The sequence below is a fragment of the Corella eumyota genome, chromosome 4 (genome assembly GCF_963082875.1).
Source record: "Corella eumyota chromosome 4, kaCorEumy4.1, whole genome shotgun sequence".
Classification (NCBI taxonomy): domain Eukaryota; kingdom Metazoa; phylum Chordata; class Ascidiacea; order Phlebobranchia; family Corellidae; genus Corella; species Corella eumyota.
This window is the reverse complement of record NC_137493.1, coordinates 12,297,421-12,317,289: the sequence shown is the minus strand read 5'-3', so window position 1 is coordinate 12,317,289 and position 19,869 is coordinate 12,297,421. Positions and strand designations below refer to the sequence as shown.

Sequence of the window (19,869 nt, the reverse complement as noted above, 5' to 3'; positions counted from 1 at the left end):
TTTGTTATCAGTAGACACCCCCGACCAATCGCCCATGCTTCCTTCTTCAAGATATATATACAGCGATCTGCCCCTCGATTTAAATAAAACACACGCCATTGTTACTTAATAAATGTAACATGAATTGTAATGCAATAATATTATTCTTACAAAAATATAAGGACCTTACTTAAAGCGTTCAAGATTTGATGACTTTCGGTATTTTGTTGTTTGCACATTTTTCACCTCAAAAACAAGACAACTTCTTAGGTTTATGTTATCATTTGTTTGTTCAGTTTTTGGTACAATTTACAGGTTTGGGGACTACGTTTAAAAAATACACGCGATTTTTGGTTTGAAAAAACAGTTAGAAAAATTGCCGAAATTAATAAGTTATGCAGTATTGTGATACTGTCTAAGGCAGTAAAATGCTTGAATTTCATATCCGGTTTTAAGTGTATATTCTTGTGATATATCTGTTTAGTTTAAATTTTGTTTCCACAAAGCTAGTTCTTACAGAAAATTTTAGAATTCGTAGTAATATTAATATTTTCATTTAAATTCAAATTTCGCAGAAAATCCCCCTTTCTTACGACCGCTACTTAACTTAAAGCGAAAGCGATTTTATTACAAAACAAGCAAAGTTTTTCAAGATATGACTGTTTTATGACACTCAAAAATTAACCCCGACCCAGTTAAGCGAATTTAAATACCGGGTAATATTTATTTTGTCTGTGTGAAATTGTCAAAATTTTTCATTTGTTTAAATGTGGAAACCATACCTAAACCGTTACTGATCGACCTACTTTACCACTCCGTTGCCAGGGCGACGTGACGTCAATTTGTATAGGTTTTAAAAAGGCCCACGTGCCAAATCGCACGGGTTACTTATATACCAGACACAATGTCTGAAAATTCGCGACCGAAACATTTCCGAAAAATCTTTTTTCAATTATTGTTTAATGTTGCAACGTACAGAAGGACTATGACAAATAAGCACTTTACGTTGTGCAAAGTGCCCTTGCTTTAAATCGATATTCGCATTATTTATGTATGTGTGTGTAGCACTTAAAACAAGGTCAACTACTAGCGTTTGCTAAAGCTTTTTTTGCTCAATCCACATCCTGGAGAAAGAAAGGGCACAGGCACAAAATTTGGTAGGCAAAAAATTAAAAACTCACGTAAAAAATTTAAAACCCTTTCCTTCAGAATATTTAAATATAATTCAAGGTTTAAACTTGCACAAAGGACCTTTACTCTCTATATGTTTTCCGTTTATTCACCCGCCTATGATTAATCAACCACAAAGCGGATACATTAGGTCAGCCATTTATTTAAACCGTTTGATTGCTCAATACTTGATAGAGAAAAGACCAACTCTGTATTAATTTGCTTTAATGTTCCCCCTTATGATTAACCGCAGCTGATAAACCACGCGCGATGAATGGCTTGTGACAATTTCACTCTATAAACAGATATTCGCTGATATCGATTGATTTAGTATATCTGTTGTGCAAGGGAAATAACGTGCCTCTGGCGTGTACGGGTGCGTGATTGTATTAGTGAATGGCAACTGTTTGAATTATATAATGTCCCAATAAATTTCAATAATTTTTTATTCAATTCTAACGGTGATATTTGGAAAATATCGTTGTCTTTTTAATCTAATAGCTCCAAACCAAAGGGAGGGAGCTAAAATGCATTTAGGTATTTTTTTTTCTGGTAAGTAGCAAAAAATAGCATTTTGAAAAAAATGTGGGCCCATGGTTTTTAAAAAGAGGGGCAATGTCTTTGGGGTAATACGGTAAAATCCAGGGGTAAACGAGTTTAAACTCAAATTTTGTTATCAGTAGACACCCCTGACCAATCGCCCATGCTTTCAAAGGGGTAAAGAAATATTAGGGTAAAATCCAGGGGTAAACGAGTTTAAACCCAAATTTTGTTATCAGTAGACGCCCCCGACCAATCGCCCATGCTTCCTTCTTCAAGATATTTCAGTGACTCAAACATCCTATTCCCGGTTGGTTAAACAGCGATCTGCCCCTCCGATTTAAATAAAACACACGCCATTGTTACTTAATATATGTCACATGAATTGTAATGCAATAATATTATTCTTACAAAAATATAAGGACCGTACTTAAATCGTTCTTGATTTGATGACTTTCGGTATTTTGTTGTTTATACTTTCAACTCATAACCAGCCCACGCAGCTAAAGGAGTTCGTTTTTCTTGCTTGTCTAGCTAGAATAATGATGAATATTATTAGCCTTTTTTCATCGAAAGTCGACTTATAAAAACAAACAAAAAATCCCCACCCTTTAAAATCCCGTTACATTATTGAATAAAAAACGGTATAGCCCCTTATCGTAAATATTATATGGATTTCTATGGGAGATATAATATCGGGATTTCATATCTATATATAGAGAAATTATATACATACAAAGATGTACTTGTTAACGGAATGTTATTTCTGTTTTGTATATGGACAACATTTACACGTGTAAATACATATCTTGACCGTTTAACACGCCTCTACATAAATAGAACGTTTAAAAATGCTACAATTTGACATTGAGCCATTAATTTTATCATTTGTTTATTCTTCCCTAAAAACGCTGACGAACGTGATAATGTAGTAACGTTTACGAGGAGGCATCGTAAATTTGCCGATTTTAAAAACAGTTTTGTAAAAGAAGCTTTAAAATGTATGGAAGTCAATTCGACCCTGGTCAATTCAGCCCGAAGACGACCCAAATTTGGACAACTTTACCCCCGACAAGTTTTTCAATAAACTATATCCTTTAACTGCCTTTGAGTTGGATTGCCCTTACCAGAATTCCGGTAATTGCGTAACACAGTCATTCATTCAACTATAATGGTTGCGCAATATAACCTAACTAATAAGTGGTTTGTATGGCGTAGTAATAGACCATGTTGACTTTACCTGTGCAGCGTGCCCTTGTGTTAAGCTGTTTTTAAAGGGGAGAGTTGCGTAATACAGAGCTATGCACTTGCGCGTTTCGCTGATTGATGGGCTTTGTGTTAAAATTGGACTTTAAACACCAAAAAATATTAAACACTGTAATTTTTTCCAAATATTTTTTTAAAGATTTTTATTTAAAATGCCCTATATGGATGCGGTTTATTTTTATAGTCATTTCTATATTAGAGTGCTTCCTTAGTAACGTGTATTCATTCAATGGTGTCTATTTTTACTCTTGCCTATACCGATGTACTAGTTCATTAATATTTCAAGCTACAATTATTTACCAAGGTTGTTTATTCTTGTATCTCAATTGCGCCCTTATTAGGCCTAACCGACCGGAAATTATTAAACCGGTTCCTTTTCAGCTTTCGTTCGTTATAAACTTGCTATCACCGGTTAATTCAAAAGTTACGAAATTTGTCAATTTTGGCACCGTTGTAAATGGTGTGACGTAATAGGTAGTACTTGACCCAGTTCTATGCTTAACCAACGTTAAGGATTAAACCAAGCGAAGATTAGGTTACTTAAGGCAAAATTTTGTTACAAAATGCCTTGGAAAATTTATGTTCGGCCTATTAAATTTTTACGTTTATTCAATTATATTTTGTGGTGTTTTTTTACAAATTCCCTGCAAATTTTCTTTTTCTTGGTTATTTTTGTTGTAAGCGATTTATGGCCTTCCATCCAGGCATTGTTTTCGGAATCTGACGAAATATGACGTCATCTTGTGTGGTTAGATTGTCAGCTTTGACGGCCCATTCAGATTTCCAATTCAAACACTCTTCTAAACACAAATCACTCAAACGGTTTGTTGTCGTCAGAACAATACGCACTTTACACTTTGTGACGTCATAAAGCCTTTTTCTTGGCCAGAAATCGACTTGTGTATTAAAAATTCAACCAATGGGCGCTCTAACCCGTTTGTTTTTATTCAAAATTTTTGCATTAAGAGCAGGCTGCGTAAATCATTTCCAGTGTTTCCTTATTTATACATTGTCAAGGGCGCAGGCTCGGAGCTATCCATCTTTTTCTGACAACTCTGCCGTTCAGGAAACCGCTGTGTCGATGCACATATTTGTGTTGCTAGCATGAGCCTGTTATGGTCCTTTTAAGCTGATTATAGGCATGCTTTTAAATTCTCCTATAGATTTTAGCAAAATGTCGTCGGAAATGCTTGTTTTTGTATGATAAATATTAAGAAGGTATACTTGTATGGATATGCGATGCACAGGCTTCATTGACTACGTATAATCTTTTATTATTTGGCGCTTTAGTCGTGAAACGTGTCATGATTCGTTAAATTGACTTAATATAAGCAAAACGCATGCAAATCGGCGCCAAAATGTGTTTTGCCGTCGTATGAGGGTGACATAGTCCTTACTCTTTAAAACCCATGCAAAGCGGCGCCGAAATATGTCTCGCCGTCGTAAGAGGGTTTCCATATGTTGTGAGAGGTTTTTGTTGTCAGTTGTTGTACTCGCTTCGGGTCACGTGACCGCACTCGAGTCTTTAGAAAATAAACAGTCGTCACGACTCGGTAGGCTTTATGGCTGTTAATTCTTTATAAAGCCCACGGCAAAAACTAATGGATATCCTCAAAACTTTGTTTTAAATTTTTAAAATTGAAATCATATGCCAATAAGAATAATAACATAGAAGGGTGGACGTTCTCAATCAAATTGTTCCTAATTTTTGTTTCGGCTCGAATTACTAAAACTTGACTTTTATTTAGTTTGACCTAGTTTTTTTCACAAGGGCAAAATTATCTTATATTCGCCTTGATCGCTTGAATAATATGTATGCAGGTTTATTAGCCCGTTTTATTGACATAGCGCATTGTAATACTTATATTGATAATTTCTTGCCCCGCTTACTTTATATAATAGATTAAGTTATTTAAATGGCATAAAGGGTTTGGCGGTATGACTACCATATGTTTATAAAAATAACTTTTCAATTGAGTTTTCATTAACTGTACAGTGCATATATAGGCTTAGCCTACTTTTTGCAAGTTGAATGATTATGAAATGAATAGGAATGTATGTTAATGTGTTGATGTACTATAAAACTCCATTTCCTCCCGTATCCTGTTTAGTTCTTAGCCTCTTGTTGTAGCGTTGCTAACTCGATGGTTTTAGGTTGCTCTAATTGAAATACGTTAACACAGGGTTCGAAATAGGCAACGAAGCAACACGAAACGCATTTTTTCTAAAAGTTTTATTATACTAATAAAAACCTTTTAATGAGAGGTTAATTCGCAAAAACATTAAATTTTAGACATTTTTTAAAAATATTTTGATCTTTTGTAAAGAATTTCATTTTTTTTTCGAACCCTGCGTCTGCTTTATAAACCATTACCTCATGTAATATGAACGCAACGGAGAGTAAATTTTCGCGTGTTGCTATTGGTCGACTTCTGTCTAATTTGTCTGGCAACTATTTCGGTGATCAATTTCCATTAAAATACAGTTTTTTGTCGGTTATTTGAAATGGTATGAATAAATCCATGTAAAAATATACAAGCTGAATTTATGACGTCAAAACTAAAATAGCCTTTATAAAAAAACTGCTCAATGATCGTGCAATCTATTATTAATCTGTGTATAGATAGTGTCGTGGTTTTGTAACATTAACACGCTCGTTAAAGCGTAGTATTTGGTTTTTAACAAACATGTTTTTCTCGTTAAAGATAAAATTTAAAAAATAATCAAAAATGTTCTTTACAATGTGGTATTTAACGTTATTTAAGGGTAATTTGTAGATATTAATATGAATTTGATAATACGTTTTTTTTATCCATTTTTTGTAATTTTAGTATTTTTATTATGCCACTTTAAAATTATTTTTTTTAGTTACACTAATTCATTTTTTTCCATTATGCATTTCCATCTATATTTTTAGCAATATAGTATAAAAATCTCACAAAATTAATTAGGATAACTGTGCGATAAAAAACGGACAAAATTTTGTGATGTTAATTTGGGAATTGGCTTACTTCAACTACTTATTTACCCTTGTGTTAATTGGAGTACGTTTGCAAAGCCTAATGTTTTAAAAACAATGCGGTTAACATAATACTGCGATAATGCAACTCTGCTGTTTTTTTAAAGGGTTCAAGGGCATAATTAGTCCGTTTTACTGACTTAATACAGAATTTTGTACAAGTAAATTAAAAAATCAATCATATATAAAAAATAATTTAAAAAAATCTAAATAAGTAGTGTATATACGATATACCTTTTTAAGGTGAATTCATATGCTTTTAATAGCACATATCCACTAAACGGCTTGGAGTTTTTATTAATATTAAGCCAAAAAATTTTCCCGAAATAGCTTTTTACTTTCGATAGCACGAGTTTTTAAATAAATTATGACACATAACATTGGAAAAGCCGTATTTATTTATGTTACATATATAGAACACAATTACTCTTTAAGGATTTTTTCCCTTTAAATTGAATTAAAATTGACTTGTTTTAAAATCGCTAAATGTGAATTTAATTTAACTTGTTGTTTCAACCAGGTTTTTCGGTGTTTAATTTAATTTTTTTTTTATTTTTTTTAAAGTTATATAAAGTTTGTATGTAGGTAAGGCTGTGAAATTTTTTTCTTTTAAATTTCTTCTGTAAATAAACTACTTTCTTTCTACTTCTTGTGTAAATAAATTCATTATTCAGAGGAATGACCGAATTTCTTTTGTGATTTTTCGATAGAAGTCATATTACTTCTATGTCCTGATTAACGTTAAAAAAATCATATGACTTTTGTCATTTAAAAATAATATATATTATACAATTATGAATATTCGTTTTTTGTAATAATATTATTTTAAAATACCAAATGCACAGAATATTTTAATTATAACATAAAAAGTAAGATAAAGTTTAAAATTTTTTACATGTTTTTTATAATTTAATTAAAAAAAAAAATTTGGGGGTAATTTTAAGTGTCGAAATATTGTCTTGTCGAGTAGGAATTTGTGTTGAAATTCTCCTGGAAGTATTAATGGATTTATTCATTTGACTTGATCACTTAAAGCAGATGTGTGCGGTTTAAGTACACGGCGGATTATTTAATAAAATAAATAAAAAACGCGGAAAGTAGACTACACATAATTTTTTAGGATTAAATTTTTGTTTTTTTTAATTAATTTTGTATTGAAGTTAGCCTTTGAATTAAGATACTTTATTGATTGCCTTTATTTTAGAAGGTGTTTTATTATTTTTCTTACTCAAACGTTGTTACAATTTGTCATAATCTAGAAAAATTAATTTATCAAAATTTGTTATTGTTTCATAACCTTATAACGAGTTGGCGCATTTCTTGAAATTAATTCATATGTCGTAATGCCATAAAATAATTTACCTTCAGGCGTTTTACCTGAGACTATGACGTCATTATCGTAGTTGTAGTGGACTGGTCACGTGGCATAGTTATTCAAGTATCTTTGGCATGTTAAATGCGATTGATTTACTGCGGTTTTCGACCGAAAATAACACGTTGTAATATAGGACATCTGGCTTCAAAATTTAGTTAAACTAAAAAGTAATTCACATTTTTAGCTTCGCGTTTTAATCTAGGTCATACGAGATATTTTAAATTTTAGAACCCATTTTATTGTCTGTACTCGCGTTCGCTTCCTTGGCGTTTTAGAAGTATTAATATTTAAAATGTAGGCTACGTTTTTGTCAAATTGTCTGCGCCGTAATGCATTAAAAACGTCTGCCATGCGCCCCTTTACTTTGCTTATGCATCATTTGAACCGTTAAACTGTAACATTTCGCCTCAGTAAATGGCTTTAGGTACATTTAATGTCAATGCACATTGTATACAATTGTTAATAAATAGAAAAATCTAAATTGTGTTTTTTACACATTTTTGTATTACACTTTACCCTACTTATATATATACAGCACACGTTTGTTTTAATCTCTATGTTATGCGTTAATAATATTAACGGATTACACATACACGTGTGTTGAGTAATGTCAAGCTATACTTAATCACAGATGACTCCGTATAGTCTATATTACACATTATACCTCAATTTAATCATGTGTATATCAAATGGAAAACTACCAGACACAAGGTTTTGAGTTCGTCTCTGTCATTGATTTTAAAGAGGTCCGGTTTAAATTGATGCTTTCGGTCGATATGACGTCACCAGACCACATAAATTAGCCGTCGCCCGTGTACGGAATGTATATATTGGCGGTAATTATTTCGGCCTGTCTTTAAATTTCGTCCAAAAATTCTGACCGTCGTCAAAAATCGCGTAATGGAAAATTTTGTTCGATTTCTGGGTCTATAATAGTGATTGTGTATTAAGGAAACTACTCATTTACGGTGACGTCATATTTTATAGATGTACGCCCCCTGAAATTTTTGTTGCGTTTAAATTAGAACACTGTACATGAAAAATGCAATAAATCGTACAAATCTAATTGCATAGAATTTAAACTTGGCGTCAATGGTGTCAGAAATTCGATAAATTATCCTTAATTTAGATTTTTACACCGCATCCTTTACACAAATCACATGTGTTAACAAAACTTTCTTATTACCTTGTATTGTTGTTGGCGTAATAGGTATAATGGGATTGTGTATTACGATGACGTCACAAGGGGACAATGAACTTCTCGCTTTTCATGAATGAAATTTCGGTTCCTTTGTGCGGTTTTAGAAAGTGCGAATTTACCTTTTTGACGGGTAATTTTAAAGGAATTTAATACTATCTTGTTTCGCAACAAGATGAGTCCCTTTAAATTGCTTGTGCGCATCGTCTAGCGGTCGACATTTCTGTAAGTCATTAACTTGGTCCCAGTGTTTACAGTTACGCAAGTTCGGCTGTTAAAAATCATATTTATTTACTCTTTTTTATGGTTTTAATAAAAGAATTTTATCACTTACTATATAAAGCTGTTGACTAACTCCAGTATGACTTAAGTTGTTGGGAGTTGACATTTGTTGACGTCGATAAAACTTTGGTTCAATATTGACAATTTGAGTTCATTTGTTTTTAAAGTTTACCTTATGACAGGTTTGCATAACAATCATTAAATATAAAAGAATTTGTTTTGAAAGCTTTGTTATTCACTAAAGATTTCAATCTGATATGAGAATTTTATTTGTTTTTTTTGTGTTTCCATAATTATGTTATTCTTCTTTGTACTAGAAAATATTTAAAGTCTATTTTTCATTTAATATTAAATATTTAAATTTTTTATTCTATTTTTAGGTACAGAATGGTTTTCTGCATAATGACGATGTTAATGCTGTTGCTAAATCAATTTCTGCTTGTTTAACGAACATAAAACGTGACAGAAGAAAACAAGAAGAAAACAGGTTGTTGGAGCGTGAACAAAATGAGAGACAACAGCAATTTGAACAACAGCAGATTCTACAACAGCAACAGTTGTTACAACAACAACAGTTACAACATGTTCTTCAGCAACAACAGTTGCAAAATCAACAACAACAACAAAATATTGCTCAACAGGCAACATTACAACAACAAACTATTCCGCAACAGAAAATTCCTCAACAGCAAATCCCACAGCAAACCATTGTCCAGCAACCAAATTTGCAACAACAACAAAAACAAATGCAACAACAGCAGCAAAATATTCAACAACAACCACAAATTTTGACTCCACAACAAATTCCGCAACAGAAACAACAAAACATTGCTCAACAAAAGCAGCTGCAACAACAACAAATAAACCTACAGCAACAATCACAAAAGCAACAGATTAATCTACAACAACAGACGCAGCAACAGCAACATTTAATCAAAAACAAACAACCCCATCAACTGCACAAGCATCAATCCCAACAGCAACTTGCTCAAAATCTACAGGTAAGTTTTTGTTGTTGTAGTTATTTTAGTGTGTTTTAAATAAAGCTTGATTGTTTTTGTGCTGCTGCTTTACATTTACTTAATGAGTTAGTCATGCATGTTTGGTATTGTTACTGTAATTTTTGTAACAAATTTATTTAAATTCAACTTACAAATTATATTTGTCTGTAAGGTAATACTCATAATATTGATTCAACATAATAATTACAACAAAATCTACATCAACAAAACAATATAAATGAAATATAGCTGATTGCAGCCCGCTTTTCAACCAGTAAAATAGACAAAAATCAATAAAATTTTACAATATTTATGTAAAAAAAAATTGACACACAAAATTCTTGTTAAGCATAACATGCATATGTTTTGTACCAATTTTATTAAATTCTTGATCTACTTTTTATATATCACTACCATACACAAAATAAGAAATTTTATCATTAAACAAACATCTAAAGTTAAAACAAAAATTGTGATTTCCACATTTTTGTAGTTTGTGTTGATTTTTTGTTGAGTATTTTTATTGTTGTGTGCAGCGTTTAAGCAGCAATGGCCACGGGGGTTACGTCCGGTCGTGGTCCACCCCCTCCCCTGTACCCACCTACTACCAGGTAGTCACCCATAGGGGGCATGCTTGGGTGGTTAAATCGTAAATTTAATCACAGTGTAGATGCATGTAAATGTAACCCGGTGTTATTTTAGGAATTTTTTGTAAAAAAAATTTTTCTAAAATACTTGTAATTATTTTAGATAATAGTAAGTGTATTTGGGGGTAAATATATTCTAAGTTGTGATTTTAGCTGCATGTGACAAAAAAATGGTTATTTATGTGTTAGTTTTTAGTTTGTTTTATTTTGATATATATGTCAACAGTAAAAGGGAATTATAAATAACACCATGTTAACAAACCACATTTAATTTACATGGTGCTTTACTAACCACATTACATCAGCTAAGACATAACATGTTAACACTCTTGTATTTCCGACAAATGTAATAAATTACATTTTTTGTTACGGTAATTGAAAATATTTACACTGGTTTAAATTTTAGTATTTTAAAGATAACCCTGCATAAATTTTTGGTAAAAATTTTTAGATTTTTTTTTTAATTTTTGTTTGTAATTTTTTTTTAGAATCCAAGTTTTGAGAACAACGTTAGAAATGAAGAAAGTGAATCTAATTTAAATCAAAATGTCCAAGTCAGCTCTTCTACAACTACAGGTACTTTAGTTTAATCTGAAAACAGGAATAGGCCTACTATTTTTGTTGCGAAAAAAAATGAAATTTCTAATAAGACAGGTTTTTTTTATCTTAATAAACATGTTTACGATTTTTTTAAACTAAAAATTGCCTAATAATAAAAAAATGTTTTAAATTTATTAATATTTTTATTGTGTTTAGCTGATCAACCAGCAAGTGAAGTTACGCCCATTCCGACAGAGAGCGCGGAAGGAGGAATGGGAAAAGAGCAGGGAGGAGTGGGAGAAAAGGGGAGAAAAGAGCAAAGAGGTGAAAAGAAGCACAGAAGGCCGACGAAGAATCAAAGAAGACACGATAAATTAAGAATCGTGTTATTACAAGTAAGTTTTTCTATATAAGTTTATTTTTTTTGATTTTTATGCTTCTGTTAGACTGTGCTGCAGAGCAAAAATTTCCACGTATTTTATTTTCTAGGTTGAAAGCGCTCCTTCTACCGAGCTTGACGTTAAATCGGGCGACCATGACGTCACCGAAAATAAGACGTCATCAGAAGGTCAAGAGGTCATCGAGAAAGTAGAAGATTTGCAATCTTTGTGCATTGAATGTCAACTAGAAACCCAAGGACAGGTAAATGAGTTACTAAAAATTTCAGAAAAATAGGTATTCAAATATTTCACGTTTCTTAAAATAAATATATCTACAATTTTAGATAAAGAAAAATTTTCAATTAAAAAAAAATATTAATAATAAACTTCAAAATTTTTCTTTAAATTAATTAAATAAAAAAAATTCACTATTTGCCGTCTTTATTTAAAAAAATGTCTTAATATATTTTTTCCAATTATATTTAGGCGTATGTAATAATATTATTTTTACCGCTACCAACTTTAAATATAATTATAACCAATCTACTATTTAACAGATTTTTTAAAAAATTTTTAACCGGTTTTATTTATCCTTAGCTTGGAATCAAATTTAAGGTTTTCGTTGATAAGGAAGAATCGGCAGAGACTGCTTCGCTCTTAATCGCCAACAACGAATTATCAGAAGGAAATAGAGAGAGTTTCGTCGAGCAATTAAACACTATAGTGTTACGGGTATGTTTTAGTAATTGGTAGACAGTACATATATATATGCAGGGTACGAATTAACGTTTAAAAAACGATTCGCTAAAAATGAGGTCGCATTTTTAGAGCAATTATTAGGTTCAAGTCATAATCTTCGTTTTTTTGTAACACTTGACGCGTTGCGTGGCATTTTTAAAATGTAACGTTTCGTTAAACAATCGTTAAGAATATTTCGCATGAAAAACGAGACATTTTTGATTACTTTAAAGCTGTGTTAAGTATTTAAAAAATTGCGCAACAACTAAACGAACTCGGGAGCGAAATTTACGCATTGCAAAACATGGAAAGTTATTGTTATTAAATGCCCTATAGTAACCTACATTTACGCAGGATTATGTTGATGTAATTAAATTAGTGTGAAACCGGTTTAAAATAGATTGTAACAATACACAAATATACACGAAAGTTTTATTATTGCCTGAACCTTTTTTGGTTGATTCTCTATTTCTAATATATTTGTAAAAAACGATTCGCTGATTTTAATAAACGATTCGCTTTTAGCGAATAGCGACCCGTTATTTCGTTCCCTGATATGCATAATTACGTACAATTTAAAGGTCTACAAAATAAAAAAATTGGTGTTTGTGGTGCGAAGGTGAGCTATTGCGAGCACAAATATAAGTTATGAGTTGCGACTATGTTATGACAGTAGGATTTCTGGCATGCTGTTGTGATTTGAATAAGGCTTTGACGGAGGTAAATTCCCACAATACTAGTTTGCAAATGCTGACTGTGGGCCTAAGCTTTAATTCCTGATCCTGGGGTCGTAAACTTAATTCTGGCTATTTTTTGGGTCGTTTTTTTCAAGTTGGCCTTTTTGAGTCTTCTTTGTTTATTATTGAGTCTAGCGTTTACTAGCAGCGGCAAGTTACGAACTAACATTATCACGAGACCAATAAATTTAAAAATCTTCAAGTATTTTGATATCGATTATTGCAAAATGGGCATGCATTAATTTACTATGCGACGAAGCACCAAATCACTGTGTCATACCTTAACCCTTAACCTCATATCTAATTGCTTATCGATTCACGACAAGGTGAAGCGGTCTTTTAATTTTCGATCAAACTTATGTAATCACTGATTGACAATTTGCCCATCATACACCTCGGCCGAACGAAAATCAATGGAAATCAATACGCAAAACGAAACTTCATTTGTGCGGCATGTTCACCCTATTCAATAGGGAAATAATAATCGCTCGCCTATGTAACGTTATACGCTATGTTATTCATTGCGATATAAACGCGGGGCCGTATTAAAAGCTAGAGGTCGAATGCCATATTACGTGTGATTTATTGTTAATCTTTAGGTGTTGATATGTAGTATTTGATTGCCGAGAAAGGCTACTACGGTGTCATAACGCGCCTATTTGTTTAGGCAAGGCTTAAATATGGATTATTGGGGAATTAAAATCAGATTGATGTTTATAAGGGTGCAGTGGTAGGATATATAAGAGGACTGTTTAGAGTTTAATTATTTAGAATAGGTATAAGCGTAGTTAACGGCAATTTTTGTCAAATTTTGAGGGTCGTAAAGTACTAACAAGGCTGCGAAGTCACCAGTTAGCGCTCATTAAGACAAAACTTTTATTGTTCACGTCACAATTAGTTTGATGACGTCACACTTACGACTTCCTAGCCGCATCGTTTTCTTTAATGTTTTTGTTTATTTCGTCTAAAGTTGTAAAGCGTTCGACCAAGTCCAGCGATTTGTTTAACAGATTTATTTTTTTTCTAAATAAAGCAAAGGTTTAAATTTTTAGGGGAAAAAACACTTTGATAGTTAGTCGCATACTTAAACGTATAGACAGAATTTTATTTGCAATATTTGCTCAATTTCGCTAAAGGGGTTTGGGTAGCTTTCGAGAGTTTTTAAATTTTTTTTTTTTTTACATAAAATTACAGCCGACTTATAAAATGTTAAGATCTAGATTTTGGTGCATTTTTTAGTTCAATTTAATTGGAGTTTTTTTTTAAATGTTAAAATAGAAAAAAAAGGTTATATAGGCTTTTATAGGCTTTTTAATTTTATAAATTATCAAAAATTAAAATAAAAATTTAAAAAATAACTTAAAACTTAAAAAAATAACTCAATTTAGATTAGGGATGACTGCTTTAGATATAAGTTTAATTTCACTATCTCATAGTGACGTATTCAGGTATTATGATGAAATATTACAGGTACGTAAAGGAGAATTCGACGGAAAACCGAAATTATCGATCCTAAACTTGGTGACTACAGAAGACAACCAAGTCGAAGTCGAATGTCAACTAACTACCCATAACAACCTAAAAACTGTTACTTTTAAGGTAGAAACGCTTTAAAAATTATTTTAAATTTTTTTTATGTTACAATTACTAAATTTTTGGACAATTTTTGTTGTTTATTTATTTTTTAATGTTTTTTAAAATTTTGTTGAACTATATATTATACGTTTATAAAATATTTTTTTTATTTTTAAGTTGAGTAATTGAAACATTTAATAAATCTTTTGGTCAATATTTATTTAATTTTTTTCTTTTTTTTAGTTTATAATTGATGAGGACACGCCAGAAGAAATCGCTGATAAAATGAACCAGGCAAACTACCTAAAAGAAAAGCACAAGGTGGCGTTCGAGGGCGAGTTAGCTCAGGTCTGCGTGTACACCAAAAAATTAATGGAGTCGGGCACGATAGATGTCGATCTTTTGAAGGAAAAAATGGTCGCTTACAATTCCTCGCTTTTGCCGCTTTCGGAATCGGTTTCAACCACATCGCTGCCGCCGTCAGACGGCGCTAAAGAGACGGATGTACAACCAAGTGGCGGAAAATTAGACGAAATTAACGGCAGTGAGGCTGGATCGATTTTAGGCTCGCCTAGAGGCGATCTAACTGCTGAACAGCAACTAGAATCTGTAATAAGTTCGCCTACATCGAGTATCCAGCCTTCTGTTACACCTACAGCTAGCGAGACACTAATACAAAGTAAACCAGTTGATAGTAACACCCTTGGTAACACAACACATGGCTTTGCCTTACAAAGATCGCCAAGTGGATCAAGTGTGGCCAGTTTGGGGAGCATCGGCAGTGTGAGTTCTTCTGGTGTGACTGTTCAAAACTCTTCTACTATCGTTACCGCATCTCAAATGATATCTTCCACAGGCAATAACAACGCGTTTAACGGTCAGTTTACAGTCACATCGAACACAACTGTCCAAGGTTTAAATAATTCCTTCTCGGTGCCTGTAACTTCTCATGGCGACGCTGCACAACAAATAGCACAAGATCCAATGTTGGATGTACAAGATGAGGTTAAGTATGTTACTGAAGGGGTTTCCAACCCTGACATTGATGCCAACAGTGAAAACGGTTTCGGGTCATCGTACTCTCATACTGATACCGTGAAAAGTATCCCAGAAGTTGAGACCCCTAGTTCAGAGGGTAGTTTACCCCCATCATCGCAACCCCAGACGCCAAAACCCCAACAAGTAGTTCACCAACCGATTGTGCATCAAACAGGAAAAGGGAAAAGCAAAAATCTGATGAATGATTTGGACAAAGAGCTGACGGCGATATTGGCACATCAACATAACATAAGTGCCACACAGGAGGCAGCGGTAATCGGTGTCGTGCCTGTTGTGATTCCAGTAGCGATATCTGAGACTTACGATCCGAACACATCAATAGAGCATACTCAGCAGCTCCCCTATGAACACCCTGAAAAATCTAGTCAAGGAAGTATTACCAGTGGTATAGAGAGTAACACGAATCTCACAAATGAATCCACAGACACCATTCAACCAATTGATTTAGTCATGTCGACTCACAGCTCTATTGACACTTCCACTATAATTCCACCCAATACAGCAACTGGCCAAGGATTTCATGCCAAGCTGCCTTCAGTCGATGAAATTGCATCGTCAGGAAGTGCGTCTGATGGTGTCCCAATTGTCAATGACACAAACAAGGTGTCGGACACTGAAAGTGTAGTAGGCTCTGTGTCTTCTTATCAATCAACTGCTGACGCTGTGTACGACGAGGTGTTATCACCTTATGAGCCATTCAACTCGGCTGCGAATAGTGTCGTCAACACTCCTGCTCCTTCGAGATTTAGCCGATTTCAAGTAATTAAGGTTCAGGAGACCACTCCTGTTGTTGACAACTTATCTTCTGTTGAGCAAAGTGATACCCAGGGTGATGTTGCAGAAATTAGAGTTACTGAAAACGATGGCAACCCGTCGCCTACACAAAAAATTGGGAGATTCCACGTTGCAAGGGCTTTAGATATAGATAAGGATAACTCAACCGCTCAGAGAAAATATAGTTTTGATTCTGACAAACAATCTACGCCCACAAAAGCTCCACAGTCTCAAACCGAAGAAATTAACACCCAGGATAGCATATTGGATGCATCGGAGATCAATGACAGTTCCTATACAAACCCTAATACTAACCCAGGGTATCTTAGTTCAATGAACCCCATGTATTTTACAACTTCGTTCTCAGACAGTATGGCATATAACGACAAAGTAGCATACATGGCAGGCCCTCACATGTACCCATTTAGTCAAACTGCTCAAGACCTACCAGGTAATGAAAGGATATATACAGAGCCTGGATTTGAGGGAATGCCTTATCCATCCTTACCTCTAATGCAATCTGGTCATTTCTCGTCCGGCTACAAACTGGCTCCTGAGAGCGTGGATTTAGCTGGTATATCTCAACAGCAAAGAGCAAGGACTTTCAGCAACAACAGTGAGAAAAGTGCATCATCATATATGGGTACCACAAATTAAATTATTTAAACTAGTTAATTGCATACTTACTCTTATGGGCTGCACTAAAATATGATTGCAACTCTCAAATAATATATGTCTGTTGGAATTTACCTGTGCACCACTAGCAGCATTTTTTATTTTATTGCCCAATAAGATTGACTTAACTGTCTAAAAAGCTTTATTATGTAGATAATAATGATAAATGTATATTTTTGTATTTAAATTGTTGAAATGTTTTTTAATTTTTTGTTTAATAATTTTAGGCTCTGATCAAGGTATTCACCAAGAAAATGTGTTGGATTTATCAGAAAAACGCCCAAGACAGGTAAATCCTCTTTCTAATATAATTTCTAAATATTATTTTTTTTTAGTAAAAAACAAAAATATCAAACCCTTATAATTTCTAATAAAAAATAATTAAATTTTTTTTAGGTCCCCATTCAAACCCCTGCTGTGGTGGGCCCCATACCCTTAGTGACCCCAATTTCCAATATGCCTCATCCTAGTGATCTTTCTCATCCAAAAATGGGATTGGAAAAGAGGAGGTTGCTAGAGTCGCCTACGAGATCACAGTATGGAGATCTGAGTGAAGATGATCCGGAGTTTGAGGATGTAGAAGGTGACATCGACTTCAAAGATCTGATTAAGAGGTTTCGTTGTTTTTAATAATAAATTTTTACAAACAAATATTTAAAAATGCTGAAATTTAAAATTCTTGGTAAAATTTAAAAAAATTAGCAAAAAAAAGTTTTTTAAAGAATCTTAAAAACTTTTTGATTTTTAAAATTTTAAAACTTTATTTTTTTGCAGACATCAGCGGGAAATTGAAGCCCTGATCAAAAAACATCGACTGCAGCTCGATCGTCTTCGCAAAACAAAAAAGCGACAGCGAATTAAACTACAAGCACAAAAACAGCAACAACAACAACCCCCGATGGGATCACAATCTCACCCAGATATGACCTATGCCAGGGTTCCACAAATTGAACCCAGCTCTTTTGCTTACCCAGCCGAGCCAGCCCCAAGTAGGGTGAACCCTGTGACCCAGACTGGATATCCCCAAGAGGGTTACTGTAACCCCACCCCCCAGGTTTGTTAAAATTTCAATAATTTTTTTGAATTTTAAGATGTTCTAATTTTTGACAGTTTATTTATATCAGATTTTTTATTTAGGCTTTTCAACAAGACCCTGTAGTTGAACGGGGTAAACTGGTCAACCCCCAGCCCCAAAAAATAGGGGAATCCACCTCGAGGTCTACTATCGTTCACGAAAGTTCTTTAACTGGTAAGAATTATAAAATATTTCACCCTAAATTTAGTCACCCCTAACATATAATATTTTAACCCTTTTTTAACAAGTATGCAGAATATTTTAAGTACCTTTATTTACTAGCTTATTTATTTTGATTAACATCTAAACAAAAATACTAATTTTTGTGTATTATGAATTGCTATCGTGGAAAGATTTTTAAAATAAAAAGGTAACGTATTTTCCATGATTAAATAAACGGGCATTTTTATGTTTTGTGTTGTCATCTGCATTTGAATATTTAATTCAATTGAAAATATTGTGATTCTTTGATAAAAATGTGAATTTTTTTGTTAATTTTTCTTTCTTATGATTCTGATTTTGAATAATAAGGTTTCAAAATTCCGACAAATTCTTCTCATTGTCAGCATTATTTTCAAAATCAAGAAGAGATTTCAGAATGCTTCAACAAAGAGTCATTTTATGATGCAGTTAATTCTAACAAAGATAATAACTCAAACATTCATGAAAATAATTTAAAAAACTTTTATCGTGAAGCTCATTGTTCTACTCCTGTTTTCAATCGATCAACAAATAAGTTGTCTTTGGATAATCACCTTTGCAATAAAAAGACTTCTTCTTCATCTGTTTCTCCTTGGAGAAACTTCTCCATTCTTTCTCAGGAGGAGCACATTCTTCCTCCTCCCAATTTCGACCCATCTGCAAGACGATGGAGTGAAAATCCTGCTGAGCTGATGAGGAAAACTTGCCTGATAAAATCTTCTCCGATTTTGCAAAAATTCGTCACCGAAAATCAAAGAAGATGGAGCGATGCCTCTTCACATAGCTCCTTACCTGCATCCGGACTCTCCTTAAACTCAAGCAAGAGAGGCCCAGTGAATTCCAATGTTGATCCGAATTTTAATTCCCATCAAAAATTAATTAAAGAAGTTACTGAAGGTTATTTTTTCTGCCATTTGTTTTTCTTTTTGGAAACCTTGTCTCTTGTCGTGATATTGACGTTATTGATTTAAGCCAAAAAATTTGATATTTTTCGACTTTTTGAATGTTGCTATGATATGTTTCTTAGTTTTTTATGTATTTTAAGCAATGTTTCTTGCAATTGGTTTGAATTTTTAATCGGGTTTGTGCCATTGCTAAGCATAAGCTTTTTATGAGGTGGATAAGCATGATATGTTTTATTTTTTGCAAGCGAAAGAGTTTCCTATAAGTATTTGCTTCGGCAATTAAGATTACTTTTTGTAAATTTTAGTTTTGTTTGTTGGCCTAATTTTTAGCAATTCGATGAAAATGCAATCTTTTTATTTAATTTTGAGTTTTTAAATCAACATTATTTTATTTTTCCTGTTGTTATAATAACAGGTGAATTTAACGGGGGTCGCTATCGAAATAAGAGACCCGCCTCATTGCGACTACTCCGACGACAGTCTGCCGTTGCCCCGGTTTCCAAAATAACCCCAGGGGACATTCCTATCGAACGGGGTCCCCTGACAGCAATGGGGAGTTTTAACTCCTCGCTTAACGGAAGTGGGTCATGGGACAGACTAACCCAAGAAGGTGGGGGTAGTTTTAGGGGGCTATGATGTCATTTAGATGATTTCATAAATGTGTAGAAATTTAATTTATCATTTTTGAGGCATGATTGAAAATGTTTGAGTTTTTTGAAACGGTAATATTCGA

The 19,869-nt window shown here is 33.2% G+C and overlaps 1 protein-coding gene across 4 annotated transcripts in view; it reads left to right on the top strand.

Moving 5' to 3' along the window:
- Positions 1-19,869, top strand: part of LOC145749310 (uncharacterized) — a 31,896-nt gene that overhangs the window by 9,312 nt on the left and 2,715 nt on the right. Inside the window, exons 8-20 of one of the 4 annotated variants that reach the window (XM_082565040.1) lie at positions 9,210-9,830; positions 10,367-10,441; positions 10,966-11,053; positions 11,234-11,412; positions 11,507-11,659; positions 11,995-12,129; positions 14,343-14,471; positions 14,691-16,923; positions 17,183-17,244; positions 17,352-17,569; positions 17,730-18,009; positions 18,093-18,204; positions 19,552-19,746. In XM_082565040.1, coding sequence (XP_082421166.1) covers positions 9,210-9,830; positions 10,367-10,441; positions 10,966-11,053; positions 11,234-11,412; positions 11,507-11,659; positions 11,995-12,129; positions 14,343-14,471; positions 14,691-16,923; positions 17,183-17,244; positions 17,352-17,569; positions 17,730-18,009; positions 18,093-18,204; positions 19,552-19,746 — 4,480 coding nt within the window. Of the gene's footprint in view, positions 1-9,209; positions 9,831-10,366; positions 10,442-10,965; positions 11,054-11,233; positions 11,413-11,506; positions 11,660-11,994; positions 12,130-14,342; positions 14,472-14,690; positions 16,924-17,182; positions 17,245-17,351; positions 17,570-17,729; positions 18,010-18,092; positions 18,205-18,561; positions 19,129-19,551; positions 19,747-19,869 lie in introns of all 4 variants that reach the window. The other 3 variants (XM_082565038.1, XM_082565039.1, XM_082565041.1) reach the window with 3 other exon arrangements.